Here is a 24,232-nt window from a genome sequence, read left to right as displayed (position 1 = left end):
AAGCCGACCTGAGTCTCTGCTGAGTGCCAACACTGGTTCGTGTACCGCAGATTTCCGCAGTTCTGCGCAGATCTGCCGAATTCCACCGATCCCATTGGTGGAGCAGCGCAGACCCGCGCAAAACTGCGCTACACCAACTCGACGGCTGATCTGCGTGCTTTCCCATTGTTTATTACAGCGACGTCAAATCCTCCGGAGCAGCAGTGGATAAGGCTGGGAAGCGCTGGGAACCGGGCTGCATTGGCAAGCCTCTGGCCTCGCACAGCCACACTGGACTATAGACACTGTTTCGTCTGTTTTTAACGCAAAGACAACAAACCAGGTAACTATTTTTGGTTTAAGCGTTCCGGTTTCATGGTAGCCGTCGTGCCCATGTTGTTGTTTTTTGCTTTTCATTAATGCACCTGCTTTCAGATGATCATTTAATCTTGTTATATTCTGACGTTATGTCGTAGAGAGCAGGTTTTAAATAGTGACCTTTACATTTTCCATTTCTCTACCGTGTTGTGCACCCTATAGGATGTATATAGGCTAAATGTCGTATCTGTATACTTACATTATAATTTATGTTATTAGTTTTATATTTAAATAGCTAAAGCCCCAGCTTATATAAATGCGTTGCCTTGTTTTATGCTGTTATTGAAGAATATGGTCTTCTCCAGATAAAAATATACCTTGCCATGAATTAATAGAAATCACTTCTATATTTTCTGGCATTTATAATTCATATACGTGTTATATGTTAGAAACATGAAAACCGTTTTAGTGGTTGCAGAAAATGTCATCTTTCAGACTGTATTGTATTTTGGAGGAGCTTGGGCCTTGTAGTTCTTCCGTTTCACTTGCGTAACACATCAGCCGGCTTATTCTTCCATGGGAACTCGCATCCCCACAAGCCATTGCGGCTCCAGGTGTTGGTGGAAGATGTAGTTTCTTGAAGAGGGGCTACAACGAAGAAAGTGGCGCTGAATACTGCAAGTCGCTGTTGTGCCAAAGCTGGTTGGGGCAGATGTGCGTTTTAGTTAACAGGCGCCTAGAAAAGCCAAGACTAATGCCATTATGCAAAGGATTGGGCATTAGTGTATGTTGCTGTAGTGGGTTGAATAGGGTAATTAGCGTCATTTGTGGAATTTGGAATGTTCTAGTTGTTGTCTTCAAATCAAAATTAAGTTTTCACTAGGTATATACAAACCAACAGCAAGAAGAGTTGATCTATCCTTTTATATAAACATGGATTGCCAGCCCCCACAGTCAATTAAATTAAAACATTATTCAAAACTTGCATTTATATTTAGTGGAGTGTGATTAGAAGGTAATTTCAAATTATAAAAGTTAAATTGGAATATAATTGATATTTTTTTATTTAATACTGCAGGCTTTCTGCACACAAGTATCGTTTCATTCTAAAAGTGTGTATTACTTAGGGCTGCATACTCACAGTGATGGAACAAAAGGTCAGTTGTGTGGGAGTGAAGGATCAGTCAATCATCAAAAATTTAAATACTGTATCTTTATTTTGAGAACAAAAGGTGTAGACCTACTACTATATTTTATACAATTTCTGAAAAGATTCAGTGTGTTAGATTAAAGTGACAGATGGGGGTTTAATTTGTATTGAATGTTTCCTGAGCTTGTTGAGAAGCACGTTATATCTGATACCAGAATAAAATGCCCCAGAGCAACTTGGCAATGTGTGCCTTGTTATATGACATACTTCCTAGAAGGATTCATTATGGGAACCTCTCTCTGAATCATCCAGTCTGTATATTGGGACTCACCCACTGTAATCCCTAGATACTTTCTGTTATTTCACCTTTATTGAGCATGTGTGTTTACATAGACACGGAATGATAAAAACTTGAACCAGGAAGTTCAGATCAGCGATTAATAAAAAGGTTGTAGATCCCAGACCAATTACAAGCTCATCTCCACAATCACAGTCACTGTTTCTCAAGGTGACTGTTGCCTGTTCCTGTTCAAATTGTTTCTCTGTAAATATTTAGCCTCAGTGATATTGTAACTCTTTGCAAACATTCACTTGCTAATCAGTGAATATGTCCTTTTATTTGAAACATTACTGTACTGACCTTATCTGACTGTTTAACGAATGAGGGAGATTATTCTGTTTCTTAATATCAAAGTAAATAAATACACAGCCTTCTAAGATAGCTCCTGACAGAAAATGTGTTGGCTGGTAACGGCTTGGTGAGAGCAGACCATGAAGAGGTACATCCTGCAGTTCATTCCAGTTGTAGGTTTATTACCAAGCAGGCGTGCTGAAGTGTGTCAGGCGAGTATAAATAAACCATTTCCATGCTTATTTCCGAAAGTACTGGAATCAACAGAAAGTAGAGATAACTGGAAAGTAACCTTGTCTTCTATTATGTTTTGAAATGTCCAAATTGATTCCCTCTAAATCAGTCTTGGATTTATGTGGCCTGGATGAGATCAGAAAATGTCTAAAAACCTTTGACTGACGTGTTTGTTTTTACGTTCTTTTTGTCATGAATCTGCTTTCAGGAGGCACTGATAGCATGGCTTAGCTATAGATTGTGTGTTAGATCTATATATATATATATCTGTCCATCTGTTTAAGTATTTGTGGCATGTGATCTTAGGCCTCGACTGCATGGTTGGAGATGAAGCTCAGCCAAGTGCAATGCAGGCATTACTCTAACAGGGAACACCCCCTATGATGTCAGAGGTGGGTAATTGTGACCCACGAGAATCTGACCTCCCCGGGGAGTGTGGGGTGAGAGCAGCTGGCACAGCTGTGACACAGTCCTCCCAAGTGCCGTTGAGACCAGGCCTTCCTTAAAAGTGCATAGTCGATTGCAGACAGTCTGTAACTAATTCCTTTTAAATAAGCCACCTGCTTCTAATAACCCTACAAGACGGAACAAACTGTGGCTAAACGAGGTAAATAATGTTGCTTTTGGATTCTTACTGAATTTAAAACCAAATAAATCACATTTTTTATTTCTTCTACCCAGTTCACATGAACTGATGTGAAATAATCTAAATCCACCTCTGCAAACAGTGTTGTGGGGGAGTGAAAGGGTGTTGTCAGATGCTTGTTATTGCTGTTGTTTGTTGTTGTTGTTGTTCTTCCCAGGCTGTGGTCTCTGTGAAAGTCTCAGACAGCCATCTGGGAATGTGTCTTGTGACTGCAATGACAAACTGCATTTGTGGCCTGCAGGGTTTCTGTAGGGAGAACTCCATCAATCAGTCTGGCCTCGGTTCCTCAGTGTAGCTTTGTTGTGTGTGTTTTATTTATTAATTTAGATCCTTTCGTGAGTGCGTGTGCCGCATGATAACATTACATTCTCATTTTATCCCCTCCGCCTCCCCGATAAGGAGTTTATAAAAATAAAAAGGCAATTCATCTTGTTTGCTGGCAAAAATCTTTCTAAACAGAACCTGCCAGCAGTCAGTAAGATCAAGTGATATGCTGTATAAGCTTTTTTATATTTAAAAAAACACACAAAAAGAAACATACCTGTGATTGAAAGTTTCATGATTCATTACTCTAAACCAGGGTGTCAGACTTCAGTCCTGGGGGGCTGCAGTGTCTTTTGAGTTTTGTTGCAGCCCAGCTCTTGGCTTAATTGATGTAATTAAACAATTAACTGGATGAATTGAACACTTCTCCCCAGACTCTGAAATGTTCCTGGGTTCAGTGTTTTGGTAATTAACACATTTTAAGATGAAATATGAAAGTTTTAGATAATTAGTTTAATTAAATAATTGGGATCTCCTGTTGGAACAAAAAACAGCAGACACTGCATCCCCCCAGGACTGGAGTCTGACAGCCCTGATCTAAACAGTCATGAAGGTCTGAGAAACATTGAGGCATAATTTTAGTGGGATTAAAAGTGATTTTGCTGTTTACTTTTCAAACTCTGTTTACTTTCTGCCTCCCAGATGTGTGTGTGGTCATTTAAGTAGTTTTCATTATACTTAGCTTTAAAACCAAAGATTGAGATAAGAACAGAAACAAGATTACAAACAAGCGACCCTTCAACATATTTTTCTTGCTGGGTTTCTAGTGATGTGAACCATGTGGCTTCAACTACACAGGTGCCCTGCATCCCCTTGTTTAAAGCAGTGCGTCCTTTTGTAAAATCTTTGCTTTTCATTCTTATGGATATTCATTATGATTAATAATTAAAGCACACAGCATTTTTCTTCCCCTACTTTTAACCCGTAAAGGACCCAGTTTGACATACTATATCTCAAACATTTAAGATGCTTGAAAAACATATATTATCCTAATTTAACAGGCCTCTGAAGGTGATCTTGAACTGGATTCCTAAGGGTTAGGTAATCTGGGCCAAATAATTTGATATTTTCCATTACTTCCATTTTTCATATAAAACAACTTTTATTAATGGAGATTAAAAAAAACAACACCAGGGACAATAGGGTCGGGTGTGATTGTTTACACTGTGGTATGAAAGTGGACGATGTGGAAGGAAATGGCATATTTGTAATCCTGCAGTGGGACGCTAATTCAGGTGAAGAGTTATTTTAGAACCCGCAAGTGGGTTAAGATCTGAGGTGGTGTGTGGGGTGGGGATCAGTAAGGATGTGGTCAGTGTTCGAGGCGCACGCGCTTAATAGGATGTTCTTTCAAACAGCATTGTTCCCTTCAGGGAATGATGGGGAGGGGGGCAAAGTGGCTCTTAGCTTGATTCTGTGCAATAATACTGACAGCCACATGCTGCTCAGCTTTTTCCACACCTGCACACACACATATATATATATATATATATATATATTAATTCGCAGGCCAAGGAAAACCTCACATTCACATTAAATTAAAATGGCTGTATAAATGCATCGAGTTCATAAACTATAACATTCACATCTGATTTAAAGTGGGCTCTGTTTTGTCATACACTCCCCTGATTCCCAGTATAAGGTAGACGAGTGTAGTATAATTTATGGCGTTGGGCAAGGAGACAGAGCTCCCATTAGCCTGAATAGGTTGACTGCTGGGCAGGACTGAGGCATGATAGGAAGGCTAGTGTGCCTGTCTTTGTGCAGCCTGCTCAGTGGAAATATGAAGGAGAATGAGAGTGAAGGGAGTATAAATCTTGACCCTAGAACAGACATCAGGACACTGGGTTGTATTGGAAACCTAATAAAAAATGATTTAGAATGGACACTTCGTCACAGAATGATCTGCCATGTTATGCTATTGAATGTGATACATTGTAATCCATAGTACATAGTATAGGCAGATATATGATATATTGAATGGTCTGTTTTCATGCTGGACTGTCCTTAATTCTTATTGTGGCTTTACTGTGCTTTCTCTTATCATAGAACAACACTGCACTATAACATGGCACATATTGATCTGCTTCATGTAAGTGGACATGTATATCAGCATGCAGACACCATTACCTGATACTGAGGGGTTTACCTTTTGGTTACCTTTCTGTGAAATATCTCCCAGAGCAGTGTTAAAAATGCAGTCTTCTTGTGATTCCTCAAGCTGTCTGTAACCAGTCAGTCCCAGCTCATCCTAGCACAAACAGCCTCTCTGAAGCTGTACAACCTGCATCGGCCTGTTTGAAGACCCAGTGGCTATTAATTGTGCTTGAGGAGCTGCGTCTGCACAGTGGCTCAGTGAGCGCTAAGTGATACATAACCGGGGCCCTGTCATGAACGTGGCACTTGTTCCAGACGTCGCAACTCTTTCACAATTACTGTCATCATTTTATCTCTCTTTTCTTTCCCCTTGTCCCAGAAGACCTGCTGAACTGAGCGGTGTTTCTACTTGCCAGAACCACCCCGTGATACGCATCTGACTTCCAGGATCACATTGTCATCGGCAGGTAATTCATACCAAAGTCCATTTCTTTCCTCTGGGTCATCCTTGCTGACATGCTCGTAAAGGCGTTGGAGAACATCAGTTATTCCTCACTGTTGTCGAGGGAGTCTGACTGTCAGCTTCTCCTGCTGTGAATTGTTCTACATTTCCAGCTCTGCTGAAACCTCCCCCTTTGATCGTGTACAGTGGCAGGTGGGCAGTCTCTCTGGGGATGCCAGTGTCCATCCCGTTCTTTTGCAACAGTAGCCTATGTTAATCTGTCTATACCGAGCTTAACTTTTACTGTCATCTTTTTCTGGGTTAAACCCTCCTGAAACAGCACTGAGGTTATATCAGGTTTGGGTGGGGGAGAGCAGCACCAGACGCCACCAGTATGACTTCACGGCTAGATTTATTCACCTGTTTATTTGGGGATTTGCTGTTCTGCATTGTAAAGAATAGGCCAGCCACTCCTGAACTCACACTTCTCGACATGCCTCCTTGTGAGACCCATGCACACAACAGCGACCGTGTTGCTGAATCTGAGCAGCGTGTGTCTGAAGACCACAATCCTGGCCCTTCTGAAGCAAGCTCTTTCAGTATTGCCTGCTACCTATCGATGCCGACAGTCAACGCTAGTGGGAGACATAGATCAGATTTCCCTTTGTTATTGTTATTGAAATGAGAATCATAAATGAGCCATAAAAACAAGCTGTGAATGGAGTTCCTAACAGAGTGGTGTTGGGTGTCGTGTTGCAGGGCTGTGACAACCGAGCAGGCAAACATGTCCAACGACCCCCCTCCTCCCTACCCCGGAGGTCCCAGCGCCCCCCTGATTGAGGAGAAGAATGGTCAGCCACCTGTCTCGAGTACGTGCAGCACAGGAGCCAATACAAGTACCCCGTTTCACTCTAGAACGTCTAACCTTTCTGTGGTATTGTATATTTCCACTGTGTGACTTGGATGCAGCTTGATGAAGGTCAGAGCACCAAAATGTGACTGCTATGTATGTCCTAGAAGAAAAAAAAGTGGAATTTACCAAACATTTATTGCTGTTGCAACCTCCATTGTGAAAATGTTGAGTAGATATGCAAGAGTCGTGGCAGAGACTCACAAGGGTAGCGTCCGAGCACTGGTGTGCCACAGTAAACAACACGCATTGACCATGTCTCAATTGGGAAAGTTTTCATTTTCTGCTGGCAGGGCCTCTTCCTCTTCTAGAGGAGAGAAGCATGAATGACTTGGGCATTGAAGAATACAATGTGAGACTCTGTATAAATTAGCTTCACCAGAGAGGACAGTGTAGGGCAGGGGTCGGCAACAAGGTTTGACCTCGGGCCAATTTTGATCTCGGGTAACGTTTGGTGGGCTTACAGTATTTTCGCCAGTAAGAGCTGGGGGGGGGTGTTGGGGGATAACGGTGTTTTCTCCGGTAAGAGTGGGGGGGGTGGGGGGCTGACGGTGTTGTTGCTAGTAAGGGGGGTGTTTCGCGGGCCGCGTGTTGGGGAAAGGCTTATGGGACACGTAACCAAGGATACCTTGAATAGAGGTGGACATGTCAGGAAACAGCCATGTCCCCTTTTCCCCATTATAAAGTGAGCTTTGCAAACATTTCAGTGTAGTTCTCTATATATGATATGGCCATTTCACTTCTTGCTTCACAGAAAAGCATTTTCTTTTTTCTTTTTTTTTTTTTAAAGTGAGGATAAACACTGGTGGTTCTACAATTTTCTTTTTATCCCATTTGGCATTACAGTCTTGTGTCTTAACTTCAGTAAAACTGCATTTCATAGCCGTTGTCAAATACTTTAGCAGGCCTGATAAACCTCCTACTGAGACCCATTTTAACACAAAATAAGAAAATGGTGTCCTCAGTCCTTCATTTACTGCTTTCCAGTTCATTGGTGTGAGAAACAAAATGCTTGTGACAGCAGTCTTGGAGAAACGCAGCATGATGCACTTTCTGCATACCGCTTTGACAGAGGCTGGCATTTGTAAGCAGTTCTGTGGTGATTTAATTCATACAGGGGTACAGGAAGGAGGTAATTCCTGAAGACACGCCCTGGTCCTCACACTGAGTTATTACAGAATTAAGAGCCCCAGTCCCAGTCAAAAGCACGGGACTGTTGTGGATGCTCGTCTGTGTTTTGTAATGCTTTGTTTATGCCTTGAGCAGGCCCTCTTCCTGTGACTACTGGCCCCCCACAGGGACATCCCATTCCTCCAGAGTATGGGCCCCCGCCATACGAACCCCCCCAGCCCGGGTTCATCCCCCCTCACGTCCCAGGAGACGGCGCCATGCCACACCCTGACCACGGTACGTCCCTCCTGTCATGGGCCGACCTGCAGGAAAACTGAGAGGAAAATGTTCTCTCTCTCCCTCCACCAGTGAAGTTTGGTATGACAGGAAGAATGAAGTGGAACATGTCATCTGACCAGTATGAATGTTTATGATCTACTGTAGATTTTAGATTCTTGTATTTAAAATCAGCTTGGAAGAGGATAAAATTATAATAGAAAACTAGGGTGTTTGGGTTACTCTATGGTGTTGTGCATAAAATCAGTAGCTATCCATCCATCCATCTATCCATCCATCCATCCATTTTCGAAACTGCTTATCCTGGTGAGGGTTGTGGGGAAGCCGGAGCGGGCGCAAGGCAGGAATAAAATCAGTAGCCATTTATTATTATTATTATTATTTTTAATCACAATCACACACTACAGTTCAGCTCAGCAGAAAGGCCAGGATCAGGATTTGTATTTTCCCTGGGCAGCTGTAATCCAGTCTTCTTGCCTCTCTCATCCTGTAGCTGGATTCTACATTCCACCAGGACCCTACCCTAATCTCGTCCCTGGACAGTACACCCCTGGCCTCGGCCACTACCCGTCCCCCGGCGGGCACACAGCCACGGTGATCGTGCCCCCAGGTGCTGCCACCACGGTGACCGTGCTACAGGGGGAGATGTTCCAGACTGCGCCGGTACAGACCGTGTGCCACCACTGCCAGCAGGCCATCATCACCAAGATCTCCCACGAAATCGGCTTGATGAACATGGTCTTCTGTCTCTTCTGCTTCTTTGTGGGGTAAGAGACCTCGACACATTCGGGACAGGGATGGTGCTTATTCACGTTCTCCTCGATCGGAGCATTTCTCATTACCCTGGCTGTGTCTCTCCTCTTACCAGCTGTGACCTGGGCTGCTGCTTGATCCCTTGCGTGATCGACGACCTCAAGGACGTGACGCACACCTGTCCCTACTGCAAGGGCCACATCTACTCATACAAGCGCATCTGCTAACAGTGCCCTGCCACACTGAAACTCCCCTTGGGGATTGTCTGAGTATGTCTGTGGTAGTTACAGCTTTTTATTTACATTTGGCCTTCTATGTTTCCTTTGGAATCCCTGCCACCATAGCGCTTATTCTAGGTAGCCAAAATGCATTTTACACACACTTGTATATATCTCTGTGTGTGTGTGTATGTATGTATGTATATATATAATATATATATATACACACACATAAATTGATACTTGTATACATCCAAACACATACTTCAATTAATTTTTAAGGTCTAGATTAACAGTGGGTGCTTATTGGAGGAATAATATATCTGAGTAAAATAAAAAGCAACAAAAAAACAAAAGGGATTTATGAAATAAATTATAAAGTGTTTTATATTTGGTAAGAATTGTAAGTTCTGTAAAAGTGCAGTGACTGGATTCATACCTCTGGGCACGCCCCAGTGTGAACTAGGGGCAATAACCTTTACAGTTAGGAAGAAAGTCACAATCAGAAAATAAGGACAAAGAAAATAACAGGGAGTGAAATTCCTTCATGTACATGTGGATATGGTGCTATGTTACTCTTAAACATCTTGAGTTTCAACCAGAAGAAAAAGGCTAACATACAAATTAAAGGCTTTTGAACACTTACAATACATAATGACTGTATCACCAAGTTACTATTTATTTTTGTTTCTGTGAAACGGTGCGTGTCAGATAGTAGGAAATACAGAGATGCTTTCAATCAGGTGCAGTTTTAATATGGTTTGATTTGTATTTATTGTTTTAATATTGAATCATGTTGGGCCAGGCTCTCTGTGGTGTCAGTACAGTCTGTGTTCTGAAGGAACTAGCCATGAGATCTGGATGTATTTTTAGCCTGTGTATTACCATCTTGAATTAAACAAGATGTCTGTCACCTGGTAACCGAATATCCCTTTTAAATGTACGGTAACACTTGGTAGACCTGGAGGCATGTACAGTACTGTGCAAAAGTTTTAGGCAGGTGTGATATAATGCTGTAAAGTAAGAATGCGTTCAAAAATAGACATGTTAATAGATTATATTTATCAATTAACTAAATGCAAAGTGAGTGAACAGAAGAAAATTTTTAATCAAATCCATATTTGTGTGACCACCCTTTGCCTTCAAAACAGCATCAATTCTTCTAGGTACACTTGCACAAAGTCAGGGATTTTGTAGGCATATAGTCAGGTGTTTGATTAAACAATTATACCAAACAGGTGCTAATGATCATCAATTCAATATGTAGGGTGAAACGCAATCATTAACTGAAACAGAAACAGCTGTGTAGGAGGAATAAAACTGGGTGAGGAACAGCCAAACTCAGCTAACAAGGTGAGGTTGCTGAAGACAGTTTACTGTCAAAAGTCAGACACCATGGCAAGACTGAGCACAGCAACAAGACACAAGGCAGACAGGGGTTTCCAGATGTGCTGTCCAAGCTCTTTTGAAGAAGCACAAAGAAACGGGCAACAATCTTCAGCGTCAAGAAGAACAAGAAGTCCTGAAAGTGATGGTATGGCCCCCACAGAGCCCTGATCTCAACATCGAGTCTGTCTGGGATTACATGAAGAGAGAGAAGCAACTGAGGCTGCATGCATCCACAGAAGAGCTGTGGTTCTCCAAGATGTTTGGGCCAACTTACCTGCCGAGTTCCTTCAAAAACTGTGTGCAAGTGTACCTAGAAGAATTGATGCTGTTTTGAAGGCAAAGGGTGGTCACACCAAATATTGATTTGATGTAGATTTTTTTTCTGTTCACTCACTTTGGATTTTGTAATTGATAAATATAATCTATTAACATGTCTATTTTTGAAAGCATTCTTCTTACATTACAGCATTTCACACCTGCCTAAAACTTTCGCACAGTACTGTATATTGTGGCGTGAACTGAAACCGATTGCACCTTGATACAGTAGTATTGGCAATATTTTAATTTTATTAGTTGTTTTTGATTGTTTTGTGTAGGACCTGAATCTTTCTATAACTACATCTCCACAAGTTCATCTAATTCTTTTGAGAAGGTAGTTTATGGGAAGCAACCAACTGTTTCAAAGGGATGTCCCTGTCCGTCTCTGGTTAGTGCTCAGAGGTATGAATTCCAGCTGGATTTAGTTCAGAGGGAGTTTCCACCCGTGTCAGTGTGTTTTTAAAGTCTATCTCATTCAGGCAGATTATTTTGGATCCAGTATACACTGTTACCTTAAGTCATTGGACAAGCCTGGCTCTGGTTGTATAGGACTGGACTTCTGCCCTGTGGGAGGAATGGCCCAGTATATCCACAGGATGATGTCAGACATTGGGTACCAACTGGTGTTTTGTGAACAGAACTTGTTTTTCTAGTCCAACACTTTAGGTAATATAGTGTATGTTGGACTGAAGCAGAGATAGCGGTACAGGGCACGATTTTCAAATTGTAAACCACATCATATAGCAGTGTGGCCTCAAATGTGAATCCCACACTAATATGAAGACCAGCAACAAGGGCCATCCACTTGTATTCACCTGACGAGAGCAGACGCATTGTCACACACAAGCGTTTTTTGTTTGTTGTTGAAAAAAATGTGGTGTTTATTTCCGAATGACTCTCTTAACTGAACAACTGGCTTATGTGGTTGTGAAATGCATACACACATCACCCTGACAGCATATCATAATGAGATTGTTTCATGTTTTTGATCTTAATATTAAGGGCTTTTGGCATATACAAAAAACAAAGAACAGCAAATTAGCTAGTGACATCATCAGTCCTGCTGCAAACATAATGTTAGTAGAAGTATAACTTACTGTTAAAATAGTGAAGGAAGAACCTGAGATTTATTTATTTTGACATGTTTAAAACCTTTGTTTTAATTGTTCCTGTGGGTTGCACAATTTAGTGTTTCAGGTTAGAGATGGTAATGAGTCCTGATGCAGAAGACTGTGTTTGACATCAAGCAGTGCAGCTCTTTGAATCTGGATTGAAGATCCACCTGCTAATTGTTTCACCAGCATGTTTACTAAAGTATATTGTTCTCTGTTAGAGTAGACATAAAAAAAAGATCTTTGGAAGAATTAGATAACTAAAATATATAATAATGACTGCTAGAGATTAATCTTTTGTTTTGTTAGTATTCAAATGAAAACAAATACCAGCCAGTCTTTCACTTCGTTTTGCATTTGAAATTTTAATACCTAGAGCAAGAAGATATATATGCAATAATGAATGGGCTTTACAACCGTGCTCGTGCTCATACTCGTTTGCCTGCTGGTTGTTCCAGCTGAACTTCCCTCATCAAAACTTCCCTTGAACTCATTGTTGGCCTAATTAGACTTTTGTAGCTGTTTTCAGCCCATTAAAAGTTAATTTCAAGTCACTCCTATGGTAGTTTTACATGTACACTGAACTCCCCAGCTGTTTCAGCACTACAAGACAGTCAGTCAGCAACTCTAACTAAGAGTTCACATAAGCATTTGTGAGCTGAGGTAGAAAGAAACCAGGAGAGACAGGGGAACAGGGTTGAAAATGCCGGCACTAAGGGAAGGAACTTTGAGAGCAGCTATGACATGAAGATGTACCAGTTAATTGTGCAGTAAAGTCCTGTCCTGTTTGTTTTATGTTTTCGTTGTTTTTGTGGGCATTTTAATATTTCTGTTATTTGTTTTAAGCAGACGTGTTGTGCTCTGTAACGTTCGGTCTTGTTTATTCCTGTTTAATATGTTTAATATGTATTTAAGTAGGGGAGCCCACTGGACCTTTCTGTTGTGGCGTGGTCTCCTGTTTGAATATTTTTCAGTCGGGGTAAAAAGGAGAGCCAGTAGTGAGTGTGACAATTCAGTTCAGGGTTAGTAAAAACTGGCGCCTGCTAAGTGTTCAAGGCCTTTTTAATTCATACCAACAAACACTGCGACTTTGTGTACTTTATAATGGAAAAGTCACCGAGATCTGTAGAAGATGTTATTCATCATGTAAAACAGTTTTTTAATTGTAAGAAGGATGGCCACAGGAATGTTTTGGTCTTGTGTTGACTGATTGTCTACTGATTCCCAGGCCTGTTCCTTTTGATTCTGTTTATGAAAATGATACAACATGTACACAATCAGCCATCTGACTTGATGTACTATTTTTGCAATGCTTCCATTCAGTCAATTATTCATATTAATGGACATAGTTTGCACCAGTCTGATAGTGATTTCCAGGGCTGAAACATCTTTTCAGAAAGCATGCACAAGTGAAGTAGTTAAAAGCATTTCTTCACGGTAACTGTTCAGGTGGAAACCCTAACTGTGACCAAGGACAGACCTCTTCTGCTGTAAAAGTAAATTTGCATGAGAGCTGTCATGCCATCCTGCCCCCCTGCATGACATCATTATAATCTGGTGCAGGCTTTGCTCTCGCCATATGTCCAGTCTGTGCGGTGAATCTAATGTGTGTCACTGACTGCACTGCCCTGTTCAGCATCTGTTCACTGCGTCTTGCCACATAGGCTCAAGGGAGATTACTGACCAGCCTGTTCATATTCTTGTTTTTTTTTTATACTGTTGATAATGAAAGTGGACAATAAGCATAGGCCCTCATGGAATTTTAAAATAATGATTGTGTTATAATGTATATATTTCCTTGTCTTTTGCTGTAACTGATTCATAGTACACTTAGCATGGGAACTGTTTTTTAACATACTGTTTGTCCCTGTCGCTTGCCGTAGGTACACTAAAAACAAAAGCCTTCTTAACGGGTACCAGATCCTGGGAGAGACCTCGACATTACGCTTTCTTACTGAGGCAGTGCTTACCCTCGGTAGAAGGTGTGACATTTTCATCTGTTAGGCCTCACCGCTAAATATCTGCTCCTCTGTTTTGGGTCTTTCACTGAGGACCACCACTAAAATCCAGGTGGTGGAGGATGTCTGTTTTATATACTTTATATAGAGAACCAAAATCTGTCTTAAAGAGAATCAGAAAGTGCTTTACTCAGGTGGGGTTGGTGAACATGACATTCACAGAGCTACGTTAGCATCCAAAAGCACCCTTGATTACCACTGAGGTTTTAGTTAATTATGAATGTGATGTAGGTCAAGACCTACCAGCTAGAAGTGAAAGGGTATTCACCATTGTGCTAGGTTTATATCTACTTTTTGCACCTGAAATGAAAATCGGGAGGTTTCATCATTAACGCCACAGGTGGATTCACAAGATCTCTTTAATAGACATCTGTTACTAATCAGCCACGCTTTTTTTGCTACTTGTGTTGTGAATAATACCTGTCGTGGTTTTCTACATACCAATGGTAATGTTTAAACAAAAAAACGAAAACAAAAAAATAAAATGTACAGCCGTGCTCTTCTCAGACTCGGCTGCGTTTGTTTTTGTTTTTAGTCTGAGAAGAACTTGTGTTTCTGTCGCCCTCCACTCTAGCATTGTCTCCTCACACACACACACACATGACATTCACTGTCGCGTCCGTCTCTGTGTAGAGCAGTTCTGTCTGTGCCTTCCCCCTCCCCCCCTGCAGGCTGCCTACTCACCAGCTTTGTGTAAAGCCTGCTATTTACTTCACGACAAGGTGGTCTAGAACTGTGGGCTCAGAACCTAGGCTCCACTTGAACCGATCTCCATTTGCAGACCTGTCTCATGGAACTTGACCTGACACGGCTGACTTTGTGAATTAAAGATCCAATCCTGCAGGCGCATACCGTTGAAGATCGCTGGTAGCGCATCCTCTTCTTAAATCGAATATGGAGCCCGCAGGGTTTCCCCTGTCAGAGGACGCTGGCTGTAAATTGTCTGTTTTAATTGTTTCGTTCTTGCCATGGGCTGCAATTGCTTATTGCCAAGTGAAGTTTGAGTTTTCATATTAAGTGTTCAAGCGTTCAACTTCACCGCCTTCGATACCCCTAACCCACCTGTATAATGTATATAGTATGCAGTCCAAGAAGTAAGAAGTTGTAAATGTATAATGCATCGACTGTCAATGGAACATATCCATTGGAAGTATATCTTAAATAATGTATGGGACGGGAGCACTAAAATATGGAGTCTACTGGATATGACAAACTGCAATGTTGTAGAGGGTTTTGGAATGCCATATTGTTTTTGTCCTGCTGTGTTACAAAACTAATAATTTCTAGAAACAAAATATTTCTACAGTAAGACTTAATTTACTGTATTTGATATTCAATCATCAATTAATCTCGCTAGATCAACATCCGGTGTTGAGTTTGACTCGGTTCACTCTGTAGTTCTGTGCTTCCATCAGCAGTACTTACAGCATTTTAAGATGCCAACTTCAAATTGATCTAACTTTCAGTTGCAGTGCAAGCACACACACATATCTAAGGTGGTCAAGCTGGAACTGTGGACTATACCAAGTCTTTTTGAATCAGTTTCTAGAAATAAGGTGAAATAAAGGAAAAAGAGGTTGCTATACCTCCCAGTGTGTATTTCTTAAGATTAAGGGTTATAGAGATATTTTTGACTGTTGGATACCTAAATATAACCCGCTGAGCTTTATTTTTGGTATTTTATTTTTAAAACAGTTTCCAGTGTTAAGTAATTTATTTATTTATTTATGTAATGTATTTATTTTCTAAATAATAATTGCTGTTGTTAACTATCCAGCATGAACTATCCAGGAATCCTATCAACTGCACCTGATGAAAAATCTGATTATGATATCTAGTAAACATTGTCTGTAACTTGCAGTGCATGTTCATGCTTTTTATGAATATTTGCAAATCCAGGCTGGTCCCCATTGACTTTGTAAGCTCTAAACCTCTCTATATGCAACATTAAGTGGCTTGCAGTCTTGTGGAAAGGCAGTAAAGTTATTGCTGGGTTGAAGAGGCACAGATATTAATATCTTTAATCCAATCCATGGTATTCCATGTTTGTATTGATGTTGACATGTAAATTATACTATTGTGTAAAATGAATGACCACAACTGTTGCATAGAATACAAAATTATTCTTTTAACAATAATAAAAACAAAACAATCAATGTTATGCTTCTTTTTCTTGTAATGCATTTCAATTATTTATTTGAAACACTGAGACCTAGGTATATCAAGTTCTAGCAGCTTGTAGTAAATATAATCCTTCTGTTTAAGGCAAAAAAAGACTAGGAATTGTATTAGGTAGATCGATAATATACATACACGACTCTCATATTACTCATTACAATCTTTGACACGTTTATTTTTAATATATATTTTTTGCATCCATGAAGTCATAATTGCAAGGTACTAAAGCTGCAACGTCTGTCCTTCATCTCAATAGCATGAAAGCGTTGTTCTGAGCCTCCCATCTGGACTACCATCTATCACAGATTTAAAAAACAAAAAAAGCAAACCCAATTCCAATTCCATCAGATGGTATCATCCTGTTACACACAATCCCTGTTTAGACCATTACTGGGATTACAGTGTGTGACGATTTACTCTTTATTATACTTAGCAGGCTTTGATGCATACCTTCATTGAAGTATGGAAGTGGGATTTTGGTCAAACAAACAAAAACTCGTATGGTTTCTCAACATCTTCCTGGTTGTATTGCAATAACAGTTCTCACTTCTAGGTGTTAAAGCATTATACTGCAAATAAAACCTTATTCGACACTTGAAAACAGCGGGGCTGAATAGCAGCTGGAGATGAGTCCGGGAATTGAAATCAGCAGTTTAATCTCTCCAGCGGTGCCCACAGATTTGGTTGCAGCACTTGTAGAAGGTGGTCATGGGCTCGTCGGCCGAGCGCGTCTGGATCTGCATGAAATAAGCCCGAGGGTGCTCACACTTCGGACAAGTTTCTGGAAAGAAGGAAAAGAAAAAGCACATCTATAATATACTTCCTGACTCTTGGTTTTAAGGGTACACAACAAAGGACCCTAAATCCTTTTCAAGCTTCTGTTATGTTTGTTTTAGTGAAGTAGGAAGAGAAAGAGAAGTCTCCTAAAAAACAGAAATGCAATGAAGCGAAGGGGGAAAGGGGCAGACTTCCCTCATCAACCGTGTGTCCTGATCTTACCTGGCGTGGAGTCCACGTTCTCCCAGGCCGCCGCCCCACCCAGTACGTCGTCAACCTCCTTCAGCTTGGGGTACTTTCTGTTGGTGACCTATGATGACAACAGTCACACTGTCAACTCAGGAATCCACATTATCCTTCTCTTTGTTTTACCCCTCCCATCTATTCATGCTTTACCTTGTTTTCCTGCATAAGCACATGGGTACTGCATGTTGTGAAAGCAGTATTGCTGTTTGGTTGTATTGTACTCCTGTAAATCCTGCAATTCGACTGAGCTCAATCAGTGCCAAATAATAAATATGTAAAATACGAATAACAGTTACTACTGTTATATATTTAGTACTTCTACACAATACTACTAATGAGATACAGATATATTGTTTAAAAATGATTACAAACGGTCCCACTATTAATGATGTGGAATGCACTCAAGTTAGTGACCACTGCTGATTAAATAACATGTTAGACTTATTGTTTCAAATAGGTTATATATAATAATGTTACAGATAAAACTAAAGCCACTTAACTATGTCATGTAGCTAATCGCAATAAAGGGGCGTTAATGCTATTTGTAATACTAGTTAACAAACGTCAAATATAGAACTGACGTTAAAAAGTAATATTGAGTGAGTTTTAATACACATACCTTTCTCGTAATGTTGTGCACATATGGACAAGTGTTACAGGCAAATCGGTAGCACTTCTGCCCCTCTTCTACAATCAACACATTTCCACAAGTCGGGCAGAACAGCAACATGTCGATAATAATGAACCCTTCAATCAAAAGTATTTAGAAAAAATTAAATACAAATACAAGTCTTAAAAGAAACGAAGCCAGAAACACGCCTGACAGCCGCACAGTCTGTGTGTTACATCCTTATGGGTCCGCCCTGAAACAATGACTTATAGGATGTTTCTTGTACTGCATTAAAACAACCACACTGTATACATAATCATATTATCTGGATTTATGCGCTCTTATTGGTCATTAAAATTAATTAATATGGTGTGACGGAATTTCGGTTCGTGTGCCACAAAATATATACATAAAGCATCATCGCAGTTTTGTTTCCGTCAAGGACGTTAAAGTCAACGGACCTAGAAAGTGTTTTGCTTCCGCTATGTGTCTGCCTGGAAATGTGCAGAGCTGTACACACTGGCACAAGTTCACATGGTTAAATAAAAGTGAGTACCTTTTCATGAGAGCATGTTGTAAATGTTTGTTATAAATGCATTATACTCTATTAATCTAATATTAGCCATTAATATTGACTTTGTGAATCTCAGCTACAGCCCTTGCCACTCCAGTCTTAGCCAGTCGTCATTCATCTCCACTTCAGCCAAATCTTGAGAGAGGGGTTTATAATGCTGCCAGTATCTGTTAATAAATTACTCTATTTTGTCTTTTCTTTTCTGTGTGGACAGAGACCTGAGTCGTGTAGAGGGAGACTGATGATGGCAGAGAAGGAGGACGCAGGGTCCCCAGCTGGCCCCGTGGGGCTCTCAGTGAAGGATGAAGAAATGGGGATGGAGGGAGAGTTGGGAGAAAAAAAGGAGCAGGAGAGGGAGGAGGACGAGGAAGATGAAGAAGAAGAAGATGAGGAAGCCCTGCCCCATGCTGAATTCCTGGACATCTTTGAGGAGGGACTGGCTCGGATTGTGCAGGACCCACTGCTTTGTGATCTTCCAATTCAGGTGAGTATTTTGGCCCTGCGAGTCTCTCTCTCTCTCTCTCTCTAAATGGATTGTACTCGTTCAAAGAGTCACTACAATATGGTACCCTTACATATTACAGAGTGGCCACTTCTTAAATGCCCCAAAAAAGAGCCAATCAGCAATGCACCTCTTTCTCCTTCTAAGTGAATTGTGACATATGTACTACACTACAGCAGTGGTGTGCAGCAGTGCGTCTCCTCCAAATAAATCCTCAATAGAGTGAGCTTGCATGTTGGTAGACAGATGTAGACAGCAGTTCTGCTCACTTGATTTGGTAAACTTCAATACTACAGCAGTGATCTTCAGTGGTGAAACAGGCCTTCATATAGTATGGTGCAGTGTAATGAAAATGCAAAACTTTCCTCTCACGCACAAAATAACAGATGGTCACATTAAAAAACAAAACAGTCTGGAGTCTTTATCAGGCAGAAATTACAGGCGTTCATTCACTCATGGCTCAGATCCACAGCTCCCTCTTGTGGCTGCAAAATGAAATCTGCAGCAGTGTTACATTTGTGTTTTAGTGACATTATGAATTCCAGCAAGATGCAGAATACACAGATCTCTGTCTATAAAAAAACAAAGCAGTACATGCAAATTCAATGCAAACCAGTACTCGTGTTGTGATAACATCTCCGTTTCCTCCTGCGGATGTTTTGGTCTCTTGCCCAGGTCACTCTAGAGGAGGTCAACTCTCAGGTGGCTCTGGAGTACGGCCAGGCCATGACCATCCGAGTCTGCAAGGCTGATGGGGAAGTCATGCGTGAGTTCATGTGGTTTTCTTAGGAATTACATTCTCCAGCAACCATCATACCAACTGTCTGTGAGTCTCCGAAAATGTCAAGAGACTTCAACCCAAGTGAACCCATTGACCGCAGACTTGAGTTTCCAGTGACTGGTGGAGCAGGACTACAATTTCCCTCTGATCCCAGTCTATCGGTACAGGAAAATAGGACGGTGTCTCCTAAACCTGATGTTATCAGTGACCCTAGTAGCTGGTTGAGATTTTCATATTTAGTCTTAATTTTTCAGCTAATAAGAGAGTGCACAGTTTGGTTTACTGACCCCCTGACCTGATACATGGGGGTAGAAGTTGTACCTAATGATGCTTACCATCTTTTCAGCCATCGTGGTGGTACAGAACGCAACCGTGATGGATCTGAAGAAAGCCATCCGTAGGTTCATGGAGCTGAAACAACAGAGAGAGGGGGGGATCAAATATATCAGCTGGTAATGTATCACACTGGGAAAACAAACACTGTATAGATCCCTTTTTCTGAAACATTAATGTGTGTATTTGATAAAATAAACACCAGTGTTGGATTGTGTATTTATTGTTGTTTGTTGTACTTGATGTCATCCAAAACCTCTCTTTTGTGTGTTTCAAAGGCGATACGTGTGGAGAACATTTACTCTAGTTTTTGAAGGGGAAAAGCTGGTAGATGACAAAAAGAAACTGAAGGAGTAAGTATACAAAAGATACCGTGTTGATATACAGTGCTGCCCAGAGTTTGGTCATTTTCCTTTAAACGCTGGTATAAATAAGCCCAATGAAAGACAGCTAGTCATGACTGGAAATGATGCCTCAGATAAGATTCTTGTGTTAGCAGGTAATTGCAAGTGTACATAGCCTTCGGTTCTGTAGAGTTGCAGGACTTTATTATTAGGTAAATAGAGAGACTGAGGCTGAACTGGAAGCAGTTAGGTCATGCAATCTCACGCTCAAGTCACATTCAAGTTAAGAGAATGATCTTTGTTACATACCAATTTACATTTTATATTTCGTAAACCATATATTGCTTCTTTTTTTTTTGCAGCTATGGCATACGAAACAGGGATGAGGTCACTTTTGCCAAGAAACTGAGAAAACAGTAAAAAAAAGAATAAAGAAAAAAAGGTAAGATCTTTAATGAATTCGTCTTGTCCTCTTATAGAATGCTGTATTTAATGATTTTAAAACTTCTGTTACAGATTCCTGCACATTCCGTCACACAATTGAGAAGCACACGTGAAATATATGTAAATGCTTTTGGGCCCTCAAGCCACACAAATACATGCTGCCTTTCTTCCTGTATCTTCTGAAACCGTGTTTCCAACCTCATTAGCATGCGTACAAATAACACCCAACCAAACAAAGCATTGAAAGCTCCAAGTTCAGTATTTCTTCACATTCAAATCACCCTGTAAAGATTAAAGATTCTATGGGTATTTGGTGTTAGTTTTTTCTCCAGTCAATCAATGAATTATTCCTTCCTTCAATGCAAATGAGTTTAGTCTTCAAACAGAACCCTTTTTATACAAAACATTTTCCTAATTTAATATGTACACTGCTGTACAACACATTCATTGAAGCAGGGAGGATGTTCATTCGAATCTGAAGGTGCATATGTTCATGTGGTTTTGGACAATTGCAGAATATTGATGGTATAGTAACTGCAGCAAAGTACACACACATTAATCCATAGTGCTGTCTCATTTCAGTCAGACTTCCTGTTTCTTAAAGGTGTTTTTGCATTTAACACAACGTTTTTGTTTTCTTATGCATCACAATATAAACATGCAAATTGCCTAAGAAGAGGTATTTTTCTTTCACGTCTGGAGTCAGAAATCAGTGGGTTTATTACAAAGGCCTGTGGAGGGCCAGGGCACACAGTAGGTAGGCCTCTAGTCTCTCTATCGCTGAGTTTACCATTATTTACATCGGCTACACAAAGATTCATCAAGTTTGGTCAAAACAGCTCCATACAGTGAGGGAAAAAAGTATTTGATCCCCTGCTGATTTTGTAAGTTTGCCCACTGACAAAGAAATGATCAGTCTATAATTTTAATGATAGGTGTATTTTAACAGTGAGAGACAGAATAACAACAAACAAATACAGAAAAACACATTTCAAAAAAGTTATAAATTGATTTGCATGTTAATGAGTGAAATAAGTATTTGATCTGCTATCAATCAGCAAGATTTCTGGCTCCCAGGTGTCTTTTATACAGGTAACGAGCTCTCTTAAAGGGAGTGCTCCTAATCTCAGCTTGTTACCTGTATAAAAGACACCTGTCCACAGAAGCAATCAATCAATCAGATTCCAAACTCTCCACCATGGCCGAGACCAAAGAGCTGTCCAAGGATGTCAGGGACAAGATTGTAGACCTACACAAGGCTGGAATGGGCTACAAGACCATCGCCAAGCAGCTTGGTGAGAAGGTGACAACAGTTGGTGCGATTATTCGCAAATGTAAGAAACGCAAAATAACTGTCAGTCTCCCTCGGTCTGGGGCTCCATGCAAGTTCTCACCTCGTGGAGTTTCAATGATCATGAGAACGGTGAGGAATCAGCCAAGAACTACATGGGAGGATCTGGGCAGCTGGGACCATAGTCACCAAGAAAACAATTGGTAACACACTACGCCGTGAAGGACTGAAATCCTGCAGCGCCCGCAAGGTCCCCCTGCTCAAGAAAGCACATGTACAGGCCCGTCTGAAGTTTGCCAACATCTGAATGATTCAGAGGAGAAATGGGTGAAAGTGTTGTGGTCAGATGAGACCAAAATTAAGCTCTTTGGCATCAACTCAACTCGCCGTGTTTGGAGGAGGAGGAATGACCCCAAGAACACCATCCCCACCGTCAAACATGGAGGTGGAAACATTATGCTTTGGGGGTGTTTTTCTGCTAAGGGGACAGAACAACTGCACCGCATCAAAGGGACGATGGACGGGGTCATGTACCATCAAATCTTGGGTGAGAACCTCCTTCCCTCAGCCAGGGCATTGAAAATGGGTTGTGGATGGGTATTCCAGCATGGCAATGACCCAAAACACACAGCCAAGACAACAAAGGAGTGGCTCAAGAAGAAGCACATTAAGGTCCTGGAGTGGCCTAGCCAGTCTCCAGACCTTAATCCCATAGGAAATCTGTGGAGGGATTTGAAGGTTCGAGTTGCCAAACGTCAGCCTCGAAACCTTAATGACTTGGAGAGGATCTGCAAAGAGGAGTGGGACAAAATCCCTCCTGAGATGTGTGCAAACCTGGTGGCCAACTACAAGAAACGTCTGACCTCTGTGATTGCCAACAAGGGTTTTGCTACCAAGTACTAAGTTGAAGGGGTCAAATACTTATTTCCCTCTTTAACATGCAAATCAATTTATAACTTTTTTGAAATGCATTTTTCTGGATTTTTTTGTTGTTATTCTGTCTCTCACTGTTAAAATACACCTACCATTCAAATTATAGACTGATCATTTCAAAATCAGCAGGTGATCAAATACTTTTTTTCCCCCACTGTATAAGGAACATGCAGACTAAGCAGATTTAAACAGCAACAGTTATATCATGCTTCTGCTTTTTGATCACTCTCAGTTTGTTATTGGGTCAAGAAGTCATTTGGTGTCTAGGACAGAAGTTGGCCTTGCAGATGCTACTCTGTTGTTGTGTATTTAAGTATAGCCAAGGAGGCTGTTTGCTTATGGCAACACTGTACACATTTATTAAGCCATCTGGTCTTGGAGCTAATGAGTAATGCGACCTGCTTGTATTGTGTGACTGTACTGTAAAGCATCCGGTGATCAGGTCACAGGGGTCTTGGTGAAATTCCACTGTCAGTCCTTACTGTGGACAGGGGTTAGTGGTGTAAAGCACAATTCAGCATTTCTTATTATAGGCTATGAATGTTCACTCTCTCTCTCTCTCTCTCTATATATATATATATATATATATATATATATATATACACATAAACAAAAACCTTGCCGGCTTGACATGGAAAAGAGAAACTATAGATTGAAACAAGTGGAAACAGCAGTTTCCATCCTTTCTGACCTCTGCCTTGTGTTTTTGTGGTTTTAGATGTGAGGAAGTGAGCAGCATGGCATGGTCCAATCTGCCCACACATTCCAGGAGGAGGTCAGAAACCCCCTAGAGACAAGACCCTCTACTGTTTGTAGAGTAGTGTTGAATACATAACGATCTTCACATGGATGATGATGATTTTTTTGTAATATATTGTTCCTCTATTGTTATTTTTTCCCAGTATTGTATTGTTAGGTTTACATATTGCAGGATAATTCAGCAACACTTTCCAAACACTCATACATGTGTAAAATATTGTGTATTGACTAATCGAATATCTAAAATCTGTCTGTACAGTGAATGTATATATTTGTTTAAAATGAAATAAAAGGCACAAAAAAGCAGTAACTACTTGTTATTGTGAAATGGAAATTGAATTTATTAAGTGTGTTTTTTGTGTTGTTAACTGCCACAGTTCCTCTCCATATTCTGTGCAGACTGCGAGGGACTTTGGCAGCTGGTCTCCTCTTCTGTCTCTGCTAGAAGAGATGGGTCTTTGTGTGTTTATGGTACAGTATTGATATTAAACAAATTAGTTGCATTGGCTCCCGC

At 40.8% G+C, this 24,232-nt stretch overlaps 3 protein-coding genes across 4 annotated transcripts; 2 read left to right on the top strand and 1 right to left on the bottom strand.

Annotated features, from left to right (window-relative positions):
* The first annotated feature begins 188 nt into the window (after positions 1 to 188).
* Positions 189 to 10,165, top strand: cdip1 (cell death-inducing p53 target 1). Of its 2 annotated transcripts, none has more exons than XM_066690384.1 (6): positions 189 to 322; positions 5,762 to 5,846; positions 6,581 to 6,690; positions 7,998 to 8,138; positions 8,632 to 8,905; positions 9,007 to 10,165. In XM_066690384.1, the coding sequence occupies exons 3-6, from the start codon at positions 6,606 to 6,608 to the stop codon at positions 9,116 to 9,118; spliced, it is 612 nt and encodes a 203-aa protein (XP_066546481.1). In that variant the 5' UTR covers positions 189 to 322; positions 5,762 to 5,846; positions 6,581 to 6,605; the 3' UTR covers positions 9,119 to 10,165. The 2 variants fall into 2 exon arrangements, with proteins under 2 accessions (XP_066546481.1, XP_066546480.1); XM_066690383.1 differs by having other exon boundaries at positions 5,759 to 5,846.
* A 6,106-nt stretch (positions 10,166 to 16,271) lies between these two features.
* polr3k (polymerase (RNA) III (DNA directed) polypeptide K) lies at positions 16,272 to 18,019 on the bottom strand. The gene is made up of 3 exons (XM_066690386.1): positions 17,767 to 18,019; positions 17,124 to 17,211; positions 16,272 to 16,905 (listed from the first exon to the last, which is right to left on the bottom strand). Exons 1-3 carry the CDS (start codon positions 17,875 to 17,877, stop codon positions 16,778 to 16,780), a joined length of 327 nt encoding a protein of 108 aa, XP_066546483.1. The 5' UTR covers positions 17,878 to 18,019; the 3' UTR covers positions 16,272 to 16,777.
* A 204-nt stretch (positions 18,020 to 18,223) lies between these two features.
* Positions 18,224 to 24,057, top strand: snrnp25 (small nuclear ribonucleoprotein 25). Its single transcript, XM_066689744.1, has 7 exons — positions 18,224 to 18,305; positions 18,546 to 18,815; positions 19,509 to 19,599; positions 19,961 to 20,066; positions 20,226 to 20,300; positions 20,654 to 20,733; positions 23,678 to 24,057. Exons 2-6 carry the CDS (start codon positions 18,573 to 18,575, stop codon positions 20,709 to 20,711), a joined length of 573 nt encoding a protein of 190 aa, XP_066545841.1. The 5' UTR covers positions 18,224 to 18,305; positions 18,546 to 18,572; the 3' UTR covers positions 20,712 to 20,733; positions 23,678 to 24,057.
* Positions 24,058 to 24,232: the final 175 nt, after the last annotated feature.

The sequence above is a fragment of the Amia ocellicauda genome, chromosome 17 (assembly GCF_036373705.1).
Source record: "Amia ocellicauda isolate fAmiCal2 chromosome 17, fAmiCal2.hap1, whole genome shotgun sequence".
Taxonomy (NCBI): Eukaryota; Metazoa; Chordata; class Actinopteri; order Amiiformes; family Amiidae; genus Amia; species Amia ocellicauda.
Note: the sequence above shows the minus strand (reverse complement) of the source record. Positions and strands in the feature narration are given on the sequence as shown.

Coding starts and splice junctions, on each gene's coding strand:
- cdip1 (XM_066690384.1), top strand. CDS start 6,606: ATGTCCAACGACCCCCCTCCTCCCTACCCCGGAGGTCCCAGCGCCCCC. Junction 6,691..7,997: donor TGGTCAGCCACCTGTCTCGA/GTACGTGCAGCA, acceptor TGCCTTGAGCAG/GCCCTCTTCCTGTGACTACT. Junction 8,906..9,006: donor CTCTTCTGCTTCTTTGTGGG/GTAAGAGACCTC, acceptor TCCTCTTACCAG/CTGTGACCTGGGCTGCTGCT.
- polr3k (XM_066690386.1), bottom strand. CDS start 17,877: ATGTTGCTGTTCTGCCCGACTTGTGGAAATGTGTTGATTGTAGAAGAG. Junction 17,212..17,766: donor TGCACAACATTACGAGAAAG/GTATGTGTATTA, acceptor TTGTCATCATAG/GTCACCAACAGAAAGTACCC. Junction 16,906..17,123: donor GAACGTGGACTCCACGCCAG/GTAAGATCAGGA, acceptor CCTTCTTTCCAG/AAACTTGTCCGAAGTGTGAG.
- snrnp25 (XM_066689744.1), top strand. CDS start 18,573: ATGATGGCAGAGAAGGAGGACGCAGGGTCCCCAGCTGGCCCCGTGGGG. Junction 18,816..19,508: donor TTTGTGATCTTCCAATTCAG/GTGAGTATTTTG, acceptor TCTCTTGCCCAG/GTCACTCTAGAGGAGGTCAA. Junction 20,301..20,653: donor GACAAAAAGAAACTGAAGGA/GTAAGTATACAA, acceptor TTTTTTTTGCAG/CTATGGCATACGAAACAGGG.